This window comes from Clarias gariepinus, chromosome 17 (assembly GCF_024256425.1).
Source record: "Clarias gariepinus isolate MV-2021 ecotype Netherlands chromosome 17, CGAR_prim_01v2, whole genome shotgun sequence".
Lineage (NCBI taxonomy): Eukaryota > Metazoa > Chordata > Actinopteri > Siluriformes > Clariidae > Clarias > Clarias gariepinus.
Window position 1 is genome coordinate 30,485,001 of NC_071116.1, and position 22,425 is coordinate 30,507,425.

General features: G+C 45.5%; 1 protein-coding gene across 3 annotated transcripts in view; it reads left to right on the top strand.

Annotated features, from left to right (window-relative positions):
• The window catches only part of erbin (erbb2 interacting protein), a 71,079-nt gene extending 53,248 nt beyond the window's left edge, over nucleotides 1-17,831 (top strand). For 2 of the 3 annotated variants that reach the window (XM_053476372.1, XM_053476371.1), the window contains exons 15-27: nucleotides 1-55; nucleotides 1,765-1,886; nucleotides 4,158-4,316; nucleotides 4,491-4,667; nucleotides 4,955-5,072; nucleotides 5,275-5,458; nucleotides 7,369-8,737; nucleotides 9,299-9,397; nucleotides 11,812-11,868; nucleotides 14,596-14,790; nucleotides 15,249-15,341; nucleotides 15,467-15,541; nucleotides 15,624-17,831. The exon at nucleotides 1-55 is cut by the window's left edge and continues 45 nt beyond it. In XM_053476372.1, the coding sequence (XP_053332347.1) occupies nucleotides 1-55; nucleotides 1,765-1,886; nucleotides 4,158-4,316; nucleotides 4,491-4,667; nucleotides 4,955-5,072; nucleotides 5,275-5,458; nucleotides 7,369-8,737; nucleotides 9,299-9,397; nucleotides 11,812-11,868; nucleotides 14,596-14,790; nucleotides 15,249-15,341; nucleotides 15,467-15,541; nucleotides 15,624-15,731 (2,811 nt within the window). In that variant the 3' untranslated portion in view covers nucleotides 15,732-17,831. The remainder of the gene's footprint in view (nucleotides 56-1,764; nucleotides 1,887-4,157; nucleotides 4,317-4,490; nucleotides 4,668-4,954; nucleotides 5,073-5,274; nucleotides 5,459-7,368; nucleotides 8,738-9,298; nucleotides 9,398-11,811; nucleotides 11,869-14,595; nucleotides 14,791-15,248; nucleotides 15,342-15,466; nucleotides 15,542-15,623) is intronic. The other variant, XM_053476373.1, reaches the window with a different exon arrangement.
• Nucleotides 17,832-22,425: the final 4,594 nt, after the last annotated feature.

The following is a 22,425-nucleotide window of genomic DNA, read 5'->3' on the forward strand; positions in this document are numbered from 1 at the left end:
CTCAGAACCGTCCTCACCAACTACATGTTCCCTCAGCAGAGCCGGCCCGAGGAGTGTGAGTGTTCAGCTCCGCTCTCATTCATCACTCGCTCTCACTCTGTCACACCTTCATACTGTCTCAGTGGGCTCTCTTACACGTGCACATTAACTTCCACACTAGTTCACTCTCTCACTCTCTCTCTCTCTCTCTCTCTCTCTCATTAAAACATTTATACAGCTCACAGAAGTCATGTGAAAAATGTAAAATGACAAGTGAAGTGTTGTAAACACTTGATTTAATAAAATATATTTTAAGGTACATTATAATGTAGAAAGGGTTTAATGTTGATGTCACCGGAGGCATTTCCTAAATCTTTCTTTCTTTATTAGCTTGATGTGTGAGCAGTGCTCCTGTACACTCCACACTCAGTGATGTTCTATAAACTCACTCGCTGTACAAAGTGAAGTATTCTGTGTTCAGTCCGTTACTGATTAACACCTGAACATACGATTATATTAAAGTTAAAAGGAGTTTTCTTTTTTGGCTTAAAGACACTGCAGTGTGTGTGTGTGTGTGTGTGTTTCTCTGTCTGATGTGGGAGGGAAGGAGAGACTCTCAGGAGTCCACACACACAGGGGTTTGAATGTTGTAACCATCGTCTCCTAGCAGCCGTTTACAAGTGTACAGATCAGTGACCCTCGTCTCCTAGCAACTGGGATTAAAGAGTCAGAGTTTAGGAAGAGAGAACATTACAACAGCACGAGTGTAAATCAGGAATGTAAACCTGCTCAGGTGAGACAGACCCCAGAGGACAACCTGCCCCAAGCTGATCTTATGGATCTGGGGAAAACTATAAAAAGTACTTCTGGTTCTTTTACACGTTCCTGAAGTATTGTTGTCTGTGAGAGCGACCCGACACGTGTACAGCTTCGGTTCTGCACCATCACCTTTCTGCCCGCTGGACCTGTCTAACTCATCCTGGAGTCCTGCTTCTGGATGGATCACATGGATGCCCCGTGTGGTCTGCCTGGAATGCGTGTGGTGACTGGGGTTGGTTCCACTTTCCCATGAAGGTGGTCCTGTCCTCGACTGATGCAGACAGCTGTTCTCTGAGGACCTGTGACTTCAGTCGCTCAATAGTTCAGGACTGGAATTTCTCACAGTCTACCTGAGCCTCCAGGAACAAACTGGACTTTAATCTTACACATCTCCTCTTATACTGAACTTCCAGTCTCGCATGTTATGATGCAGATCAATCCCTGCTATCTGTTATCACCCAGATGAGGATGGGTTCCCTGTTGAGTCTGGTTCCTCTCAAGGTTTCTTTCTATTACCATCTCAGGGAGTTTTTCCTTGCCACTGTCGCCGTCACCCTCGGCTTGCTCATCAGGGACAATCAGGGACAATCAGGGACAATCATATCATTTTGATTCATACACATTCACATTTCATACAAACTTAGTTCTTTTGATTGTGTAAAGCTGCTTTGTGATGATGTAAATCGTTAAAAGCGCTATACAAATAAAATTGAATTGAATTGAAATGAATCACCTGAAGACTGCAGTTAGAGTGTAAAACAGAAATAATCAGAACTTTGGACAATAAAGTGCACAGCGCAGTGTTCCAATCTGACTGCAGGGAAAGGCTCATCTGTGTTATGTTCTCTCACACACACACACACACACACACACACACACACTGCAGACACAGAACAGAGAGTGTGATGTAACATGGCGATTGTAAGTGATTGTGTCTGGTTCTGCTGTTCTCTCTCCGTCTCTCAGACGCTCAGAACTCAGACGGTGAGAGCTTTAACCCGACTCTGTGGGAGGAGCAGCGCAAACAGCGAGCACAAGTGGCCTTCGAGTGTGACGAGGACAAGGACGAGCGAGAGGCTCCTCCACGGGTCAGTTCCTCCCTTCATTCTCCCTTCCTTCCCTTTCTCTGTTTGCGTCTCTCTCTCTCTGTCTCTCTCTTCCTCTCTCTCTGTCTCTCTCTCTTCCTCTCTCTGTCTCTCTCTTCCTCTCTCTGTCTCTCTCTCTGTCTCTCTCTCTGTCTCTCTCTCTGTCTCTCTCTGTCTCTCTCTCTTCCTCTCTCTCTGTCTCTCTCTCTGTCTCTCTCTTCCTCTCTCTCTGTCTCTCTCTCTGTCTCTCTCTCTGTCTCTCTCTCTGTCTCTCTCTCTTCCTCTCTCTCTGTCTCTCTCTCTGTCTCTCTCTCTTCCTCTCTCTCTGTCTCTCTCTCTGTCTCTCTCTCTTTGTCTCTCTGTCTTCCTCTCTTCTCTGTAGCTCTCCTCAATAAATCAACTTTTGCTCTCATTAATCTCTGAAGCGTGTGTGTTCATGTTGAAACACAGGATGGAATCCTGCACTTCTTTTGAGAAACACATATCACGTGTTCTGAGCTCATCCCCGAGGTTTAATGATAATCCTCAGGAGGTGTGTGTGTGTGTGTGTGTGTGTGTGTGGTTAAATTTTTTTGTCCTGTGTTGCTCTGCGGCGGTCACTAGTTGGCGCTCCTGTCTCCAGGTTGCACATGGTTGCCATGGTTCCCCAGGCTGTGTCCTGTGAGTGTGACATACACAGCTGGATACACGTCATAGCCACGAGTGGCTCCGTGTGGGTAAATGACAGGCAGTAACGTGTGAGGGTGTGATGTCGTGTCTCAGCGTGTCACGTGCTCACGTCAGCGCATCAGACCAGGCCTGATGTTTCACAAGGAGGAGAAAGAGAAGCGCAGCCCCCCCCCAACACACACACACACACACACACTCCCATCTGGTCCTTTACTCACACCCACCGACACACACACACCAACACACACACAGTTCAACTCCCTTTCTCCTCATCTCATGTATCGACAGTTTGAGGAATATTGTGTGTGTGTGTGTGTGTGTGTGTGTGTGTGTGTGTGTGGGAGATTCTACAGGTTCAGCCAGTTTGTTGGTTCATTTATTTCCAGGTGAATTACAGAGGAACTGAGAGTAAGGCTTAGCATCGTTCCTGCCTGTCTGTCTGTGTGTGTGTGTGTGTGTGTGTGTGTGTGTGTGTGTGTCTGTGTGTGTGTCGGTGTGTGTGTGGGTGTGTGTGTGTGTGTGTGTGTGTGTATGCTTCACCTGGATTGCCCTCCTGGTTTACAGGAGGGGTGTGTGTGTGTAAACATTTTAGACACCTGACATCTGAAACTTAAAAGAAACTGAAAGTTTGAGTTTGTCTCCGCTGCGCTCAGTCGTCTCTCTCTCTCTCAAATGTATAGTCAAAGTTAGCAATTCTCAAAAGTTTGCGCCCCCTTCTAGCACACACTATATTAGATATATACACAACTCATTACCATGTTTGATAATTAGAATTCATGCGAAAGCACATTTATATCACCTTTTAGAGGTTGTGTAACATTTAAATATACACTATTGGAGTGTGTGTGTGTTTAGGAGAGAGAGAGCGCTAAACTGGATATAAGGGGGTACGAACTTTTGCAGTTATTCAAACGAGGTTACAGTGATTTTTCTCCCATTTTAAGCTCACACTGTGTTTTTTTGGGGGGGATTTTTCCAATTTTCTCCCTAATTTAGTCGTGTCCAATTCCTCCGCGTCACTAGGGGGCTCCACATTAATGCTACTACTACCACAATAAGTCGGGAGGGCCGAAGACTATCACGTGATTCCTCCGAACCGCGTGACATCAGCCGACTGCATCTTTTCGAACAGCTCTCTCTGTGCCTCCGGCTGTGAGAGGAAAACAGCATCACCCGGGGTTCGAACCAGCGATCTCGGGATGATGGGACGAGAACTTTACCACTGCGCCACTCGGAGGCCCCACGCTGTGTTTATCCGGCTTTGAGATTGTGTGTTTAGCTTTCTGTGGAGTATGTGTGTGTTTAATTTGCCAAAAACACACGCAGTCCCTCAAGCTGTCCCTGTCTCACACCCCCTGACTTCGCCCCCCTCACACACACACACTCCCTACCCTCCCCTGCTGCGCGTCGGTTTGTTCTGAACAGAAGGATGAGATTTTCTCTCACGCTGTGAAGTTTGTCGTTCCTGAGATGACCTGAATCACAGCCCGGACTCACACACACACACACACACACACACACATCAACATCCTAGAGTGGGACAAGCTGACACGGTGTTGAAGCAGTCTGTGAAATGGTGTGTATGTTGTGTGTGTGTGTGTGCAGGAAGGGAACCTGCGGCGGTACCCAACACCGTACCCTGACGAGCTGAAGAACATGGTGAAGACGGCGCAGTCTGTCGCTCACCGCCTCAAAGAGGACGAGTCCGGAGATGAGACGGCCGGGGAGAGGAACCACATCGGCGTGCAGAGTGTAGGAGTGAAGGTGAGCACACACACACACACACACACACACACACAGCTTAAGAAAGCCTGATGTAGGAAATGTATGGAGTAAAATAAACCGGTCTTTTGGTCTTATCAGGTTAATCTGAGGTTATGAGACGTCTGATGCAGAGTCTGTAGAGAAGAACATGAGCTCTTGTTTTGTTCTCACCAGGTGATCGAAACCCCCTGCAGCAACGGCCAAGCACACGAGCCTGAATCCAAAGCTCCGGTCCAGAATTCTACCCCACCCGAGCCGAGAGACGTCCCGGATATCTGTGACACGCAGAGGATCCCATTGAAGAGCTCAGAGAGCACCGGACCCACCCTCAACCACGAGGACACACTCGAGGTGCTCCATCACTCTGAGATCTTAATCTCCTTCTGAATGCTCTTTTCGTTTACACAAATATGAGATCGCACTTTTAAACCTCTTTTGGGGGCGGGGCTATGTATAAACTCAGGTTGTGAGTCATTACATAAGATTTAGGTTTTGAGATAAATGTGTCAAGGCTGATGGTTAACTTTCGCTAGTGCAAGTCATGTGATCGAAGCTCTTAGCTACGTGGCTGATTTACGATAACCGTGCTGTGAGTCTAATTTGCATATTCATGTTCCTTGACATATGATGTTCTGCAGGGATCAGAGGAGCTCTCGTCTGATGAAGAGGAGATGAAGATAGCTGAGATGAGACCTCCTCTTATTGAGATCTCCATCAACCAGCCCAAAGTGGTGGCTCTCAGCAAGGACAAGAAGGGTACTGCGACTGGGGGCCTGAGGATTTGTTTACATTAGGCTCTAAAATAGATAAATAAGTTTAATGAATGAATAAGATAGACATCGAGTTTTTCCGTCTCATAAACATTAACTATGAAAACTTCTCTAAACTAAGCTGTGATCTTTTTCCATAAAGACAAACATTTCATACACACGTTGATGATGTCATTTCCTGTGTTCAGATGACAGTAAAGATGTCGACTCATTGCTGGATGAAACGGTCGCCAACAGCAACCAGAACAACAGTAACTGTTCCTCACCGTCCCGCATGTCCGACTCCGTGTCTTTAACCACAGACAGCAGCCAGGACAACTCGCTGTGTACTCCAGAGAGAGAGACCAAGATCCCCCTCATCCCCAAAAACAGGTACACACACACACACACACACACACACACACAGCCATCTTCATCATCATCATCGTCGCTACCACAACATCATATCCTCTAGAGTCACATGACTCACACAGAATGAAGCTGTTTTACTGCTGCAGGTGTCCCGACACACTCGGGCTGTTCCGCGCGTCCCGCTCAGTTCTCGCTGATGTACACGGTTACAGTTTATATACAGTCCTGTGTAATTTGCATGTAATCCAACAGAATAGATAAAAGATTAAGCATTCAGTTAATTGAAATATTAATGAGCATACCCAGTATAACACTGGTGGACAATAATATAGTATATATTTTTATATAACTAGATACATGACTTAAAATGCTAAAAGTGACTTGTGGAGCTTTTGTGGACATTTTAATATAAATATAAAATATTAGCCTCCGAGTGACGCAGTGGTAAAGTTCTCGCTCTATCTTTCGGGGAGCGCTGGTTCGAACCCCGGGTGATGCTGTAACCTCTCGCAGCCGGAGGCCTAGAGAAAGCTGATTGGCCGAGCTCTCTCAGGGGGGAGGGATGAGAGGTACTTGCGCTCCCACATTAATCACGGCTCTACAGCCAATCCAGCTCTAAAGCGGCTAGCGCTTTCCTCCGAGTGTGTTACTCCGCCCCTAACGGTGCGTGAGCGAGCAGTTCGAAAAGATGCGGTCGGCTGACGTCACGCGGTTCGGAGGAAACACGTGATAGTCTTCGCCCTCCCGGCTGAATGGTAGTAGTAGCCTTAATGTGGAGCCCCCTAGTGACGGGGAGGAATTGGATACGACTAAATTGCAAAAAAAAATATATATATATTAAAAAAAAATATATATATATATTAAAAAAAAAAATATATATATATATATAAAATATTTAGAACGCAATGTGTTGTTTGTTTGTTTGTTAGATGTTCAGTTACAATATCAAACTTTCTAATTATGTAAATAGTTTCATCACAATACTTAAATCTTCTTCTTTGTCTTTGGGCTGTTCCCTTTCAGGGGTCGCCACAGTGAATCATCTGCCTCCATCTAACCCTATCCTCTGCATCCTCTTCTCTCACACCAACTAACTTCATGTCCTCTCTCACTGCATCCATAAATCTCCTCTTTGGTCTTCCTCTAGACCTCCTGCCTGGCAGTTCCAGCCTCAGCATCCTTCTACCGATATATTCACAATCTCTCCTTTGAACAAGTCCAAACCACCTCAATCTGGCCTCTCTGACTTTATCTCCAAAACATCTAACGTGGGTTGTCCCTTTGATAAACTCATTCTTGTTTTTATCCATCCTTGTCACTCCCAAGGAGAACCTCAACATCTTCAGCTCTGCTACCTCCAACTCTGCCTCCTGTCTTTTCTTCAGCGCCACTGTCTCTAAGCCGTAGAGCATCGCTGGTCTCACCACTGTCCTGTACACCTTTCCTTTCATTCTCGCTGATACTCTTTTATCGCACAACACACCTGACACTTTTCTCCACCCATTCCAACCTGCCTGTACCCGCCTCTTCACCTCCTTTCCACACTCTCCATTGCTCTGGACCGTTGACCCCAAGTACTTAAAATCCTGCACCTTCTTTACCTCTGCTCCCTGTAGCCTCACCGATCCTCCTGGGTTCCTCTCATTCACACACATGTATTCCGTCTTGCTGCGGCTAACCTTCATTCCTCTGCTTTCCAGAGCATACCTCCACCTCTCCAAATTTTCTTCCACCTGTTTCATCACAATACTTAATAATTAATAATTTATATTACATATTTAAGAGTAACAGGGAGAGTTACTTATTAAGAGTTATTTTGTTCCTGGGCCTTTTTTCCCATTGCTATTCTTTCTGGGGTTTTTTTTTGTTTGTTTTTTTATTGGTTTCATTGCACACATGCTGTTTGATCCACTAGATTTTTTTTCTCCTAGACACGCGGATGAGAACCTGAACCCTCTGAAGGAGTCGGTTCCCCTGCTTCAGAACTGTAACGGCTCCGAGACCTCGCTGCAGGCCGTGCTGAAGAACCAGCGCCCGTACGAGAGCAAAACTGGCACCAACATGCCCGACTACGAGCTGTCCATGGAGGAGAGGCTGGCGCTCATCGAGAAGGACATCCACAACAGCGTGTCCGAGTCCTACACCAAATGGGATCAGATCAACATGAACGTCTCTTATGAGAACTCGGAGAAGACCAAGAGCACCTCCACGATGGAGACGAGGTTCAGCAACAACAACGGCAGCTCCACGGAGAACCTCAGCAACGGGAACCAGAACAGTAAAGCACAGCCGGGGGAGGGTATGATGAGACACGAGGTCGTCCGGACGGTCGTGGCATCTGCCGACGTGTCTCTGTCTCGCAGCACCGAGGAACTGACCCCGGAGAAGAGATGTCCTCCAGCTACTGTAATGAAATCTCAGAGCATCAGCAACATGGAGGCCGGCGGAATGAAGCTTTACTCGATGGAATGTGAGGTTCCTCAGTACGAGTGTGTATTGGGTTCTCCGGCTGTCCCGGGCCCTCAGTGCCAGAGCATCGTCCGGTCCAAATCTGCTTCGCTCCTTGATGACCAGCCGCTGCAGGTCCATCCTGGTTCCTCAGGTTCCTCCTCTGACCTTCTGAGCTCCAGCTCTAGAGTTCCGGGTCGCTACCCCGTCGCCCCCCCGCCTCAGTATAACATCCAGTACGCGAGCAGCTCCATGCCCAAAGACAACCTCTGGTGCCAGCGTACCCCTGTGCCCCCCGATCAGCCCTACCTCCCTCCTCAACACTCCTTTGCCAACACCAATTACTCCAACCGCAATAACGCGCCACCCTACCCCCAGCAGCGCGGCCACGACATGTGGGCAAAGGATCGCATGCTGCCCCCTGGTGTACAGAGGAACCCTCTCCAGAGGCAGAGCAGCACCTCCTCCAACGCCTCCATGGTCATGGGAGAACCTCGCCGCTGCCCCGGCCCCGACGGAGACTACGTGGGCTACAGGGAGAGCCACAGCATGCCCCGAGCCCCTCCACAGATGAACCTCCAGAGACCCCTGTCCGCCCGCACCTACAGCATGGATGAGGCGAACGCGCCGCGCCCGCACAGCACCCGCCCTCCACCGCACGAGCTCCCGGAGAGGACCATGTCCGTCTGCGACTTCACCTACCAGCACGCCAGCCCGAGCAAGAGGCCCAACGTCCGCGTGAAGTCGGAGCACTCGCTGCTGGACGGAGCTCCGGGTGGAGGCGGCAGGGTCCCGGCCGACTGGAGAGACCAGGTCATGAGGCACATCGAGGCCAAGAAGATGGAGAAGATGGTGAGTGAGACAGCAGCAGGTTCAAACCAGAGTGTACTGTAGACTTCCACAACGTTTAGGGTTCTAGCACAGTTAAGGTTCTAGCACAGGTGGTGTATTCTTCACATTTCCAAACACTCCCCAGTTCATCCAGTTAGTCGCCCACATACAGAATATAACATGGCAGTGTGATGAAGTGGAGTTACAGTTACCACCATGATTATTTTCCTATAACTGAACATCCACAAGTGTTGAGTTTCTCTTTTACAACATCAATTAACAAACTTCATTTCATTTAAATTACACTTTTGATAAACAAGCAAGCTCCTGTTTTTCCTCTAAAGCAGGTATAAACAACCCAGGTACTGATGTAAGACTTTACACAGAGTGTGTGTGTGTGTGTGTGTGTGTGTGTGTGTGTAAGAGAGAGAGAATTGTCCTGCATGTTTGATTTTCTTATTAACACACTAACACCTCCATCTTATTAACACCCGTCATGTTTTCAGATTTCTGCACCACTAATGCATGTTTACTGCACTGTCTGTTTTGTTTGTGTGTGTGTGTGTGTGTGTGCGCTCTCAGACCATGCTGTCTCGGTCTTTGGCCACGCTCTGTGGCAGTCAGAGCTCTCTGGCCCTGAGCGCTGTAGACGGATGGCAGTTTGGAGGCCACAGGCCCAGCGTGAGTACAGCACCAGTGGGGATTAAACCTCATAACCTCCTGTTATTCACCCTCAGTCTGAGTCTCACTCCTAAACCTGCTGTGTGGGTTCTATCGGGCCTTCTCTGTTCACGTTGGTTTTCGCCTCTGTTCACCTCTCCCCTGCTTCTCTGCTTTTACATTAGTGCTATTGTTCCGAACCTGAGCACACTTGTGTATTTACACTCTCCGGTACAGCAGGTGGCAGTACGCACCTCAGTGGTTTGTAAGTCAGCAGTAAACACAGAGAGAGAAGAGTATCATTTAATCATTTTTCCCGGACCGAGTAAATGAGGTGTGTGTGTGTGTGTGTTCGGGAGTTTCAGGGGGCACAGGGGGCACAAAAAACGTTAATGTTATGGCTGTTCAGTGTTTGCGGTAAAAGTAATATAAATATTAAATAAGACTGACTTATAGATGATGCAACATTTCCACTTGTTCGGTCTCAATAAAGAGGGTTTATTCATATAAAAAACATCGAGCTGTGTGTGTTTATTAAACATCATAGATTTTAGGAAGTCGGGAAAAACATTTAGGTGGAAATGGTTACACTAGTATCATTAAAATGAAAGTAGGGATCATAACACTGTTTTGTGTAAACTTACGGTTTAATATTTCTAACGTATGAATGACTTTGCAGTGAAACTGTTATTGGAGACGAACTGAGCTGTAGCTGATACGCGGGGGGGGGGGGGGGGGGGATGGGGGTTAGCGGGGGGGGTGGGGGTGGTTATGGCAGCGGGGGGGCGAGGATGGTGCGGGACTGTCAGAGTGTCTTCTTATCTCAGGAATAAACAGGTGACCGTCTGTAGTAATGATATGGAGTGATGTGAAACTCTATAACCATCAGATGAACTGCTGAGTTTGGAACACACTCAAGGTCACTGCAAGGTCAGGTGTTTGAAACGAGTTCTAGTTGAAACTAGCATCCTTCCTGTTTGAGGTGTATTTTAAGAGAATGGTGTGTGTGTGCATGTTAGCAGCAGGAAGCACTAGGCAGCTCTGTTGTTTGTTGGTGTCGAGTTCTTTTTGAAAACATCTTGAGCTCCATGTGATCGCTGAGAAAAGTTTAGTTTTTTTTATCTAAAGGGAACGAACAGCATGGAATTCTGTCCAGTGCAGATGTGATCAGATGTGATTTCTGAGTGTAACATCACATCTGTCTGCCTGGACACACGAGTTAACTGTTGGTGAGATTAGTGATTACTGTAAAACACTGAGGGGACAGGATTTCCTCTGGACAAAGGGGTGAAGCCCGCATTGTTACTACTTTCCTACCAAAGTGAACTCACTAGTTCTTGTCTGGTGCTGGTGCCGGTTCAGGAACTGTCATTATTTTTCCATTAGCTATAGTGTCACGTCATTACGCCACTCTATACCTACAAAAGCAACAACAACAGTAAACGTCACCATGACCCAATGAGCAGGCTTTATCATTAATAGAAAACATTTTAGGCTGCCGGTTGCATATTGAATCCATTTTTGTTTTTAAAGATGACGGTCACAGACTGGTGATAACTCCGCCCCCAGCCCCTGATGTAAGTGGTTATTTGTTCTAGCCCTCTAATGTTGGTGCCGCCATGGAACCGTTGTTTCTGTCTGAGGGCCGGTGCTTTGGTCGCCTGAAAACAAAAAACGGGTTAGAAATTGGCCACTGACTCGGAGCTAGCCCCAGACCTGCCCTGGTGGAAAAGGAGTACCCGACCCTCCTGGTGTTTTTCCTGAGCCTCGCTCTTAACACTGACTGCGCTCTGCTCCTAATCCTAGTCTGTCACTTATCTCTCCTCCTTCAGTAACGTGCCTGTTCAGCTCATATACAGTACTGTATTGACACTGTGCGTGCGTGCGTGCGTGCGTGCGTGCGTGCGTGCGTGCGTGCGTGCGTGCGTGCGCGCTGGTGTTGAGGGTTAAATTTACTCTCTGATGTTTCCAACCACAAGCCTTGATCTCGTAATCACTTAAGCGACTACAGGGGAATTTTCCCGCATTAAGACTTGTGAGCTTTATAAATGATTAATGATCGGGGAGGGGGAGGGGGGAGGCCGGGGTGTTACGCTCTAATCTCCCCGTCCAGACGCTGCGTCACGCCGTCTCCTGTGGTCAGAATCTGAAACTCGATCACGACCAGCCAGCTGACTTCTTCTTTAACTTTGCGTCCTCAGTTCTGTCTTTGTGATTCTGTTAAATCTCGCTAAAAATATCCTGATTGGCTTCTATTTAAATCCCAGACTGAATGAATTATTCATGAACAGGTGAAGTGCAGCCCAGAAATCTCTGCAGAAATCTTCATCAGATCAGGAATGTTCTGTTCCACAGCCATGGTTGAAAAAGAAAAGAAACACAATGAGCTGCTTATCTGCGGAGGATGTTCTGATGTTCCGATTGTGTGTTTGCAGGACGAGAGTTTCGGGCCGTATGGACAGCAGGGCTACACCATCGACTCCCACAGAAAAGTAAGTGTGACCTCCTTACACCCGGAGCACCCTGTTCAATCAGAGACAGCGGTGAAGAGATGGAGCGGCACGCAGGCGGCTCGGTGTCACTCATACAGCACACACCCACAGGAGGAGGAGCATGTCTGATCTTGTGTTTCTTTCTGATCCTCAGTCTGATCTGTGGGGTTAGAATAAGGAAGTGACCCTCAGGGGGAATTTTGGAGGGAAAAAAACACAATGTTCTTTTGAGCTCTTTAACTTTATGATCACATGAACGAGCGACGGAGCGACTGCTGAGCGTTCACACGAAACCGAGACCAGAGTTTAGTGCAGATTTCCAGATGAGATCTTCAATTCTATAAAAATTTACCAGCTTTAAGAAAGTCTTACAGGGTTACAGTAACACACACACACACACACACAACACACAGTGAGGTAGAGGACTCTGCTACAGTATTGATTAATTATTATTATAATAACAAATTGTATAGGCATTGTTATGAAATCAGAGAGAGAGACTCATGAGAGCAGATCGTCCTCCAGATCTTCACCTCAAACACAATGAAATTAAAAGCTAAACACATCATTAACATCATGGACATGTAATGCACGTGTTAAATCTGCTCAGTTATGACTCAGTGCAGCGACTCGTACTTTAATTACTAACAGAACAACCGTGATCTATTTATACAGAACCTTCAGGCCTCCTAAGGTCAGTTTACAGAAAAAAAAGACTAGAATAAGAGCAGAGAGAGAGAGATGGGTTTGGGGACGAGGTCTGGTACAGGTGAGCGGGGCGGGAGGTCACAGTACATCATCATGCTTCTGCAAACATCTGATTGAATGCTATGTGTTTATACAGTTATACACACACGCACACACACACACACACACATCAAATCAGATTTAAACTAATAATCTTAAAATGATCTTCATCCATAACAACTTCCTAAAGGTTTAGCCTTCATGTGCTGGAATTCCTGTCCCTGATCTTCTCATGGGGCCACATATCGAGTGTTCTTGTGGTTCCTTCTGCCCCCTGGTGTCAGACAGTGCAACTACACCATCTCCATGATGAGCTAATGGCAAATTCAAACAAAGAGAAACCCTTTAACTTCATCGTCTCAGTGACCGAGCTGTAGCTGCGTGCACATTAATAATCTTCCTCTAATCTGAATAACGTCTTCGTTTAATATAGATTAGTTTTATCTAGTTCATTTTTTCAGCTTTGCCAGGATCAGTCACATGCTCTACACATTTTTAAATCTACACCGGTGAGTGCGTTTGTATTCGTGTTTGCAGTCGTCTGCAGCCGAGTGTTCAGCAGCTGCTCTGAAATAGGATCGTATAACCCACAAAAATGTCAGAACCGCTTAAAGCAGTGAGATGACGGAAATGGGCTGCGTCTCGTCTGGGTTTGTTTAAATCACGAGAAAAATAGGAATAAAAAGAACTGGCTGCTGGAGGAACTGCGGCTCCCATGAGACGGACCACTATCAATTATTCTGGTCCACTCCAAAAGTAAATACTCTCTGGTCCACGCACAAATAGTCACAGTATTTTAGATAAATGGTACTTTTAATTGGGATGAACTCCACTTTGGGTTTCCAAGGTCAACATTTTAAATATATAAAATCAAAACGTCTCTTTAGAGCACTGAGCGAAGTTGCTAAAAAGGCTAGAACAAAGAAATGGTGTTAGTTAGATATTGTGTCTTGTGGATTATTACAATATTGTATATGAAATCGTTATATTGGGGGGGGGGGGGGGATTTTTCCTTGAAGCTTCAGGAAGATAAACGTAAAGAAATTTGGGAGAAATGAAAAATACTGACCATTTTTTAATAATTGTCTTAATATCTTAATTATCTTAATGTTGTAATGAATTAAATTAGTAAATAAATGCACTCCAGTTTAAGCTTTTATGTTCCAGAATTTCAAAAGAATATGTATATAAATATAAAAAAGGTTCACAGATGTATCTCTGTCCAAATGTGTGAATAATCGACTTTAAATTACAAAAGAGAGAACTCGACTTTCAGCCCAGTAAAAAAAAAAAAGGAAGCAGGACAGCGGAAGTGTTGCAGTAATGTGAAGGGGGTTAACAATGATAGAAGAGTAATAACATTGGATGTTTTGATGAGGATCAGAATGAGGTGTGTGTGTGTGTGTGTGTGTGTGTGTGTGTGTGAGAGAGAGAGAGTAAAAGCTGAACAGTGTCGTCTCTGAGTCCACATGGTGTCACTATGAGAGCCACGCTCAGACTTCAATAAACAGACGCAGGTTCTTATGAGCAGCTCACCGAATCAGCCCATACCTGTGTATTTAAACGATTAAATTAAATAAAAAAGGAAAATAAAAAAGGGTTTTTGTTTCTTTGTAGTTTAAATAAATAAAGAACGTTTGCAAATCTAGCATGCTTATGTGAGATTCGGACGTCCCGCCTTTTGTGTCCTGATTGGTTTAAAGAATCCAGTTTCCTCTGTGTTTGTAGAATGCTCGTTCTTGTTAATAATGAGGTTGGCTTTGTTTTCAGTAAATTCGGCCTTTTGCGTTATGATTAGCTTTAAGAAGTCCGTCTTCTCTGTGCCTGGTTAGATCATCACTATGAAGGAAACGCGAGCCAATCCAAGAGCAGGAAGGCCAAATTTGTCCTGCTTTTACTGCAATTGTACATAATTAGTTTTTTTTTTTGTCAGATCTTATTGTGTGTGTGTGTGTAAACATCGATAACGTGTGTGTTTAGGTGCCTTTGATGAACGGTCAGATGTGCGCTCCTCCCCCTGCTCCTCTCCGCTCTCAGATGAGCTGTGCTCAGGTTCCGATGGCACGTCATCCCTCCAGAGAGCAGCTCATCGACTACTTGATGCTGAAGGTGTCCCAGCAGCCCCCCGGCCCCCCCGGGCCTCCACGTCACCCCCATGACACCCTGCCGCACGAGGTACCCCGCAAAACTGCCAAACACACGAGCAGTGCTCAGTTATGGGCTGATAGAGCTGTGACGGTGTGTGTGTGTGTGTGTGTGTGAGGGAGGGGGTGAGGGGGGCTGTGTGGGGTTTTTTTCCCACTTCCCTGTTAATCAGCGCAACACCAGCCAATCCCAGAGCCTCTAGCGCCTCCTGCTGTAGACCTGAATACACTACAGACATGTGCAGGAAAGATAACAGATGTGATGTGTAGGGATGTGTGTGTGATGTCACAGCTCTCCCCAGCACACACACACACACACACACACACACACACACACACACACACACACGGGGCCGGTGCAAAAATGTACACACCCATGAGACAGCAGTTACATACAGATTTTCTCTGTGCATGCTTTTATAGAAGTGTCAAAACTGTCTGTGTGTGTGTGTGTGTGTGTGTGTGTGTGTGTGTGTGTGTGTTGTACAGATGCATGTGAAGATCGAAAAGAATCCCGAGCTGGGCTTCAGTATATCAGGAGGAGTCGGAGGACGCGGGAATCCGTTCCGTCCGGACGATAACGTACGTATCTCACACACCACTGCAGAATTATTGGCACCCCTCAGAGTTGTGTTTATTAGCTGAGTTAAGCCTGATGTTGTTCAGACTGGCTGATGATTAACCTGAACATCTGTTCACTTTAAAAGGGGATATTTGTGACGAGAGTTCAGCCTGAGGGACCCGCTTTTAAAATCCTTCAACCAGGAGACAAGATCATCCAGGTACCTCCTCATGTTCACCCTCCTCTCTACCTCCACCTCCCCTTTACCTCGTCTCAGCTCACTGCTCTCGTCTCTCTCACAGGCAAACGGCTACAACTTCGTTAACATCGATCACGGGAACGCCGTGTCCCTCCTGAAGAACTTCCCCAGCACAGTGGACCTGATCATCATCAGAGACATGGCGGCGTAGAGACGCCACAGAACCCGAGGCGTCTGAATGTCCGCTTTTATTTTTGTACACGAAGGATAAGAGGAGGAGGAGTCATGTACAGCCCAATTGTTTTTAATCAAAAGATGCGAGAGCTGAAATAAAATGGGGCGAAACCACTGCGGCGTCTCTGTGGGCGGAGTCTCTGCAACAGCCATCACTGTGGAAGAAACAACACGCACGAATAAACTGTGCTTTTTGTACAATTTTTTTCTAATCATTCATTATAGAGTGCAGCGCTGACCAGCAGGGGGCAGGGCTCTCTGTGTGCTGAAGACATCAGCATGCCTTTATTTTTATTGTCAGTCTTATTTTTAAATCACATTTTACTTCCTTTATTTTTTTTAATTTAAGAACGTTCTCTGAACTGTGGAGATCTGGAGGTCACGTGCCGAGAGCGGAACCTGAATGTAGAACTGGTGCGTTTTACCGAAAGTCCAACCGCGTCCACGACGGAGCGTTCCGCCACGTCTCCAAGTCGAGCGCGACTGTAAAGAGCCTCCTCCTGAAGTGTGTGTGTGTGTGTGTGTGTGAGACGTGGTGAGAGGAACCGAGGAGATGTTACGGGGATAAAGGGGTGCTGTGAAGCACACGGATGTGTGTGATGCAGTGCATGCTGGGAAAAATCTGATGTCACATAATCTATGGATCTCGCACCCTAATGGCTTCCTATGGAGATGAGGGGTTTTCCTCATCTCAAGTCTGACCACACCCACCACATTGATGTTACTTCACACTGAACTCAACTCATTGATCTTTAACCTCTTTACATTTTCCAGCGTTGAATCAGTCGCTTGTGCTTGGGGACGCAGGTCACAGACGGGCAAACGAGATGGACGTCTGAACTGCTATGTTATGGTGAAAGGTCATGACCTTTTGACCCTGAGTGACACTCACTGATCCACGCAGTCTAGAAAGCAATAGCAAGACTTCACTTTCAGAAAGCAGTTTTGCCTGAGTGCATTTAAAACACATACACACACACACACACACACACACAAGGACCTCTTTTAGTACTGCATTTTTTGTGATAGCATTTTATACAGTAAATCTTTTAGACAACATAGGAAACAGCATTTTTGAATATTTTGCAGAGCTGTTGTCGAGTCTGTGTGAGGTTTAGTCCTGGACTGATGCCCGATCTCGATGTATAGAGAAAGCCCAAGACCCAGAGTGGTTCCATGGACGTGGTCGGTGCCGAGAGGCTTAACTGGACGTTATGTCTTGTTTTTTTTCCTGCACAGCTGTTGTATATACACAAACCGTGGATGTTGTACTGTGTGAGATTCCTGCATGAAATCACTCCCTGGCTGAGTTTTATTCTGGATGTGAATCTTCGTGGTCCTGAAGATCTACACGAACAAATTTAAGGCCAAATTCACTTCATCAGCGTGTGGATTAAAGTACGGCGTTAAACACTGAGTCCTGTAACTGTAGTAACGCCGATCAATCAGTTTAGCGTTCTGATTTTAACCTAGCCTCGCGGTGAACCGGGAAGTGCGCATCACTGCAGCAGTACATCAGTAGAAACACGGGGTCCGTGCCGGTGGTCCGTGCCGGTGGTCCGTCCTCCTCCCTCCAGCCTGATCGTTCTGTTCTTTTTTTCATTATAATTATTATAAGCACTGTGGCTTTATCATGAATGAATTAAACCCAGACCCTGTGACTGTCACATGTTTTATCATCAACAATGAAATCTGACAAAAATAATCACGAGATCAAATTAAAATCTGATTATTTTTGCCACATAAGAGCAACTGGTCTTTTTGGACCCACCTGCGTTCTTCTATTTATTTAGCGCTTTATACATTTTTTTTCTTTCACTTTTATTGATTACTAATGAAACTGTAAATAACTCTGAGTTTACTCACAGCATTACTGACCTTTTAGTTTATAAAGACCAGCAATAAACTCCATCACAGCAGCGGATTTTAAATGGATAGCGATTTTAAGGCTTTGTAGCTGAAGCAGCCGAGTGAACACCATCGCTATGCATTTATTCTACATTCCAGATTTTGTACATAATTTTAGGTTTCATGGTATCCTGTGGAAAAAAAAAATAAACAAATGGTCTTTTAGAAATGTGTTTGTTGTCTGGTTTGGTGTGTGTGTATGTATGTGTGTGTGTGCGAGGAAGAGAGAGTTTTGTACCTGTGTCTGTCGTTCCTGTGATCTCTCCTCCAGCAGGTAAAGCAGATAAAACCCTAGGATGAAGCTGGTTGGGGTTAACAGATAATTGACCTACTCTTCACAATCAGCTAGGGGCAGTGGGGTTAGAGGTACGGGGCAGATGCCGGGAAACAGGAAGTCTGTTTAACCTGAGTGTGGGGAACTGTTCCAGATTACATACAAATCTTAGATTAATTTTAAATTATGTATATGTATACATGTGTCCCAGTAAATTAAAATATCATCAAAAAGTTGATTTATTTCAGTAATTTAATTTAAAAAGTGAAACTCATTCATTACACACAGACTGATGTATTTAAAGGGTATATTTATTTCAATTTAATTTTATTTGTATAGCACTTTTAACAATTGTCATTGTCTCAAAGCAGCTTCACACAATCAAAAGAATTATTTAAGTTTGTATGAAATGTGAATTTGTATGAATCAAAATGCTCAGATCGTCCCTGGTGAGCAAGCCGAGGGCGACAGTGGCAAGGAAACGGAGAGCAGGAATTGATCTGTATTGATACTGTGTGTTCGTTGGCAGTTCAGCATAACAGTTGATGTTAATTGATGTTAATATGGAGTCCAGGTAGTTATTGAAGACCCAGGTAGACTTGTAAGAAGTTCCAGTCATGAACTATCGAACTGTCAAGTCCCCAGAGAAACAGTTGCCAACACCAGTCAAGGCCAGAACCATTTTCTAGGTAGAGAGAATCATTCCCAGACACCAGACGCATCCCAGAGAGACACACGGGGCATCCATGTGACGAGATCTTCAGCCAGAAGCGGGGCACCAGGATGGGTCAGACAGGTCCGGAGGGCAGAGGGAGTCTGGATCACTGGCAGCTCAGGAACGACATGTTCAAATTTTATTTGTCACATACACAGTCATACACAGTACGATATACATGTGTAGCTCGACAGAGAGAGGGGGAGAGAGGAGAAGAGGAGAGATAACAGTTAGGTCTGGTCACAGTCACATAATGTATAATGTGAATGTATATTAACTGTAGAGTGCAAGCAGAGACTCCGGCAGGACTAACTATGACATCATAACTAAAAGGGAGGAGCCAGAAGGAAACACAGACATGAGGGGGAACTGAGATTTAACGCTTTGTCTACGGAAGCGACTAGGAATCAACTGAGCTGACTTCATATTTGTAGCTTCACTTGTTATGTTACTATAGAGAACATCAAATGAATTAAATTTGTGTCCGTGTTTTTGTACAATAGTCAGATTATCATTGTGAATAACTGCGACGCCTCCTCCTCTACCAGTTAACCGAGGCTGGTGTATGTAGCTGTATCCAGGAGGACGAGCTTCATTTAGAGCTACATACTCGTCCTGTTTAATCCAGGTTTCTGTTAAACAGAGTATATCAAACTCCTGATCTGTGATAATTTCATTAACTATAACTGCTTTAGATGCGAGAGATCTAATATTTAACAGTCCTAGCTTCAGATCAGAGGTGCCGGCTGCACATTCAGTGTGATCTGAGTTTGTGGTCTTTATGTTAATTAAATTATTAAAACAGACTTTCTGAGTCTTTCTAAATTTGATTTTAGCTCGGGGAACAGACACAGTCTCAATAGAGTGAACCCTGAGTGACGACTCTATGCAGCTAGCAGACAGTTGGTTTAGCCTGTCTGTCTGCTCCCTGGCCTGGGCTCTGGATTGTCACCGATTAACTAGGCCTCTTCTGAGACTATGAGCTATACTACAGGAAATGAGAGCAGCACCTTCCCGAGTGGGATGGACACCGTCCCGCCCTAACAGGCCAGTTTTGCCCTCAAAGGTCTTCCAATTATCTATGAAGCCCACGTTGTTTTCGGAGCACCACCTGGACATCCAGCGGTTCAGCGACCATAACCTGCTGTAAGTTATGTCACCACGTCTCATTGGGATGCATATGAGAGCATACTACTCCATCAGACATCAGACGGTGTGTAATGAATCTATAGAATATAATGAGTCTCACTTTGTAAATTCAAATACTGAAATAAATCAACTTTTCAATGATATTCTAATTTACTGAGATGCCCCTTTATGTCACCTGTGTGTGTGTGTGTGTGAGAGAGAGAGAGAGAGCTGTTAGATGAAACTCAATGATGAACTTACTCTGAGCTCTGTCAGGGGAAGCTGCTCCGTGGTGTTTTGAGTTACTGCACTGTTTACCTGTGGTGTTTAATCATAAACTCCGCCTCCTACAGGTAATCTAAGAATTAACACCAGGTGAGTAAATCATTCTCACACTGTAGTGCTTATCCTGTACAGTGCATACACACACACACACACACACACACACACACAGGCAATGTAAAAACACCAGTTGGGCCAGTCTCCCTGCATCTGAACTGTTGGAGGAAACTGGAGAACCCAGAGGAACAGTCCAAGTGACTGCTATAAATAACTGTGTGATGGTTATACCAGGGGTTTGGTTCCTCTCTGATTATTTCTTTTTTCTTTTAACTGAAGCTGTAAATGATTTAAAACAGAACACTGGAACATCTGCTCACCTGATCTGAGTTCTGTGGGTCAGACAGTGATCCAATCATCTCTCTGTGTGACTGTCTGTGTGTGTCTGTGTGTGTGTGTGTGAGAGAGAGAGAGAGAGAGAGAGATGATTAAAGGAGGAGCTGAACATGTCATGTGTTCTTATTTTGGTCACGTGGTGAGATAAACGGCAGAAGGAGCAGAGTTTCTTCATCCTCCTCATCCTCACCCTGACGGACAGGAGACAGTTTAACCTCCTGATCATTAAACCCCTGCAGTCGGAGCTGATTATATCAGAATCACTTCAACACTGGAAACCTTCAGCTGTGGTTCGACTCGGAGAGGGATTTCACCTCATCACAGACAGAACACCAGTGTGTGTGTGTGTGTGTGTGTGTTATTAACTGAGATTTACAGAAGAGTCCCTGTTACTGAGGGTCTGTGGGTCATGACCTGTCTGTCTCTCTCCCTGTCTGTCTGTCCTGATGCTGTAGTCAGACAGTGTTTGGAGAGACAGAGAGAGAGACAGAGACAGGGTTTATATTAACTTATTTACTCAGAGATCTCGTGCTGTTTAATGTGAAACTGGAACTGAGTGGAGAGAGGAACTCTGTGTGTGTGTGTGTGTGTGTGTCAGCTGCTTCCTCTGTACTCTATATTTAATTCGAGTGATTTCACAAGAACCCTCCTGTGTGCGCTGTCCTGCTGCTGACCCGAGGTGTGTGTGTGTGTGTGTGTGTGTGGCTCATCTGATTGAGGGACATTATAATTGATTTCTTTAGTTTTGGGTGACACCAGAAGTGTAAGAAACTTCATCCTAATGTGATCAGCATCCTGTGTAGGGAAGTCTGTAGAGTGAAGGAAGGTTTATAGTGACTGACTGTCAGGATATTCTGTACCTTTAATAGACCTGATGGTGGAACAGCCTGTAACACACACACACACACACACACACACACACACTGCAGGGGGTTTGGACACTTTAACTGTATTTAAGGTCTATAGATTAACCCATAAACATCCTCCTGCAGTCAGTCCTCAGGGATTATACACCAGCACTGTGTGAGACACACACACACACACACACACACGCATGCGCGCTACGACACACTGACAGCGCGAGCTACAGCTGCTCATAAAAATCCGGAAGTGACGTAAACGACAAGCAACGCGTATGCAGCATGAGGTTCAGGAAGTGTCGCACTCACCGGAAGTGACGTATAACGCATGTTTACAATGAGGTCAGCTCGCGGACCAAAAACTAAAGAAAACAAGCGGAAATCGGATTTATCTAAAAATGTCACATAAATCCAGACTAGATCCACCCAGACTTTAGAGCATTTAAACCCTGCAGGAGAACTTTAATGAGAGAACCCTCACTGTGTGTGTCAGAGAGTTCTGACCGGTTCTGGGGGTGTGTGTGTTCAGTAATTAAATGGGTTCCTTAAGGTTGTGTGATTGTTCTTAGCTTTTTAAAAAGAGTTCCACTGAACATTTAGAACGTAGAGATACAGAGAGTCTAATGTTGTGGTGTGTTTAAGGCTGCGGTGGGGATTAGATTTACCTTCACTCTTAATGTGTACATGTGTGAGAATCCACCCAGAAGGGTATAAGTGGCCTGTTTACAGTAAATGTAGTAAAATAAGTGTATGGGTCTGTATGTCCCGGGGTGTGAGTGCCTTAAGTTAAGCCTTCATTTGTCACATATGCATTACAGAATAGTCAAATGTTCACATCCCCCAGCGTAACTGGGGTCAGAGCACATAGGGTCAGCCATGATACAGATGGAGCACATAGGGTTAAGGGCCGCGCTCAAGGGCTGAGCTGGGGATCCATCAGTACCTCAGTGAACTTAGTGTAACACTCTGAACCACCACTGCCACTTATGTACTAAATAAAAGAATTCAAGTTAATTTCCAGAGCACTTTTAACAACAGTCACTGTCACAAAGCAGCTTTACAGAATCAAAAGAAAACTATGAAAACGTGTATAAACTATGATGATCAGATC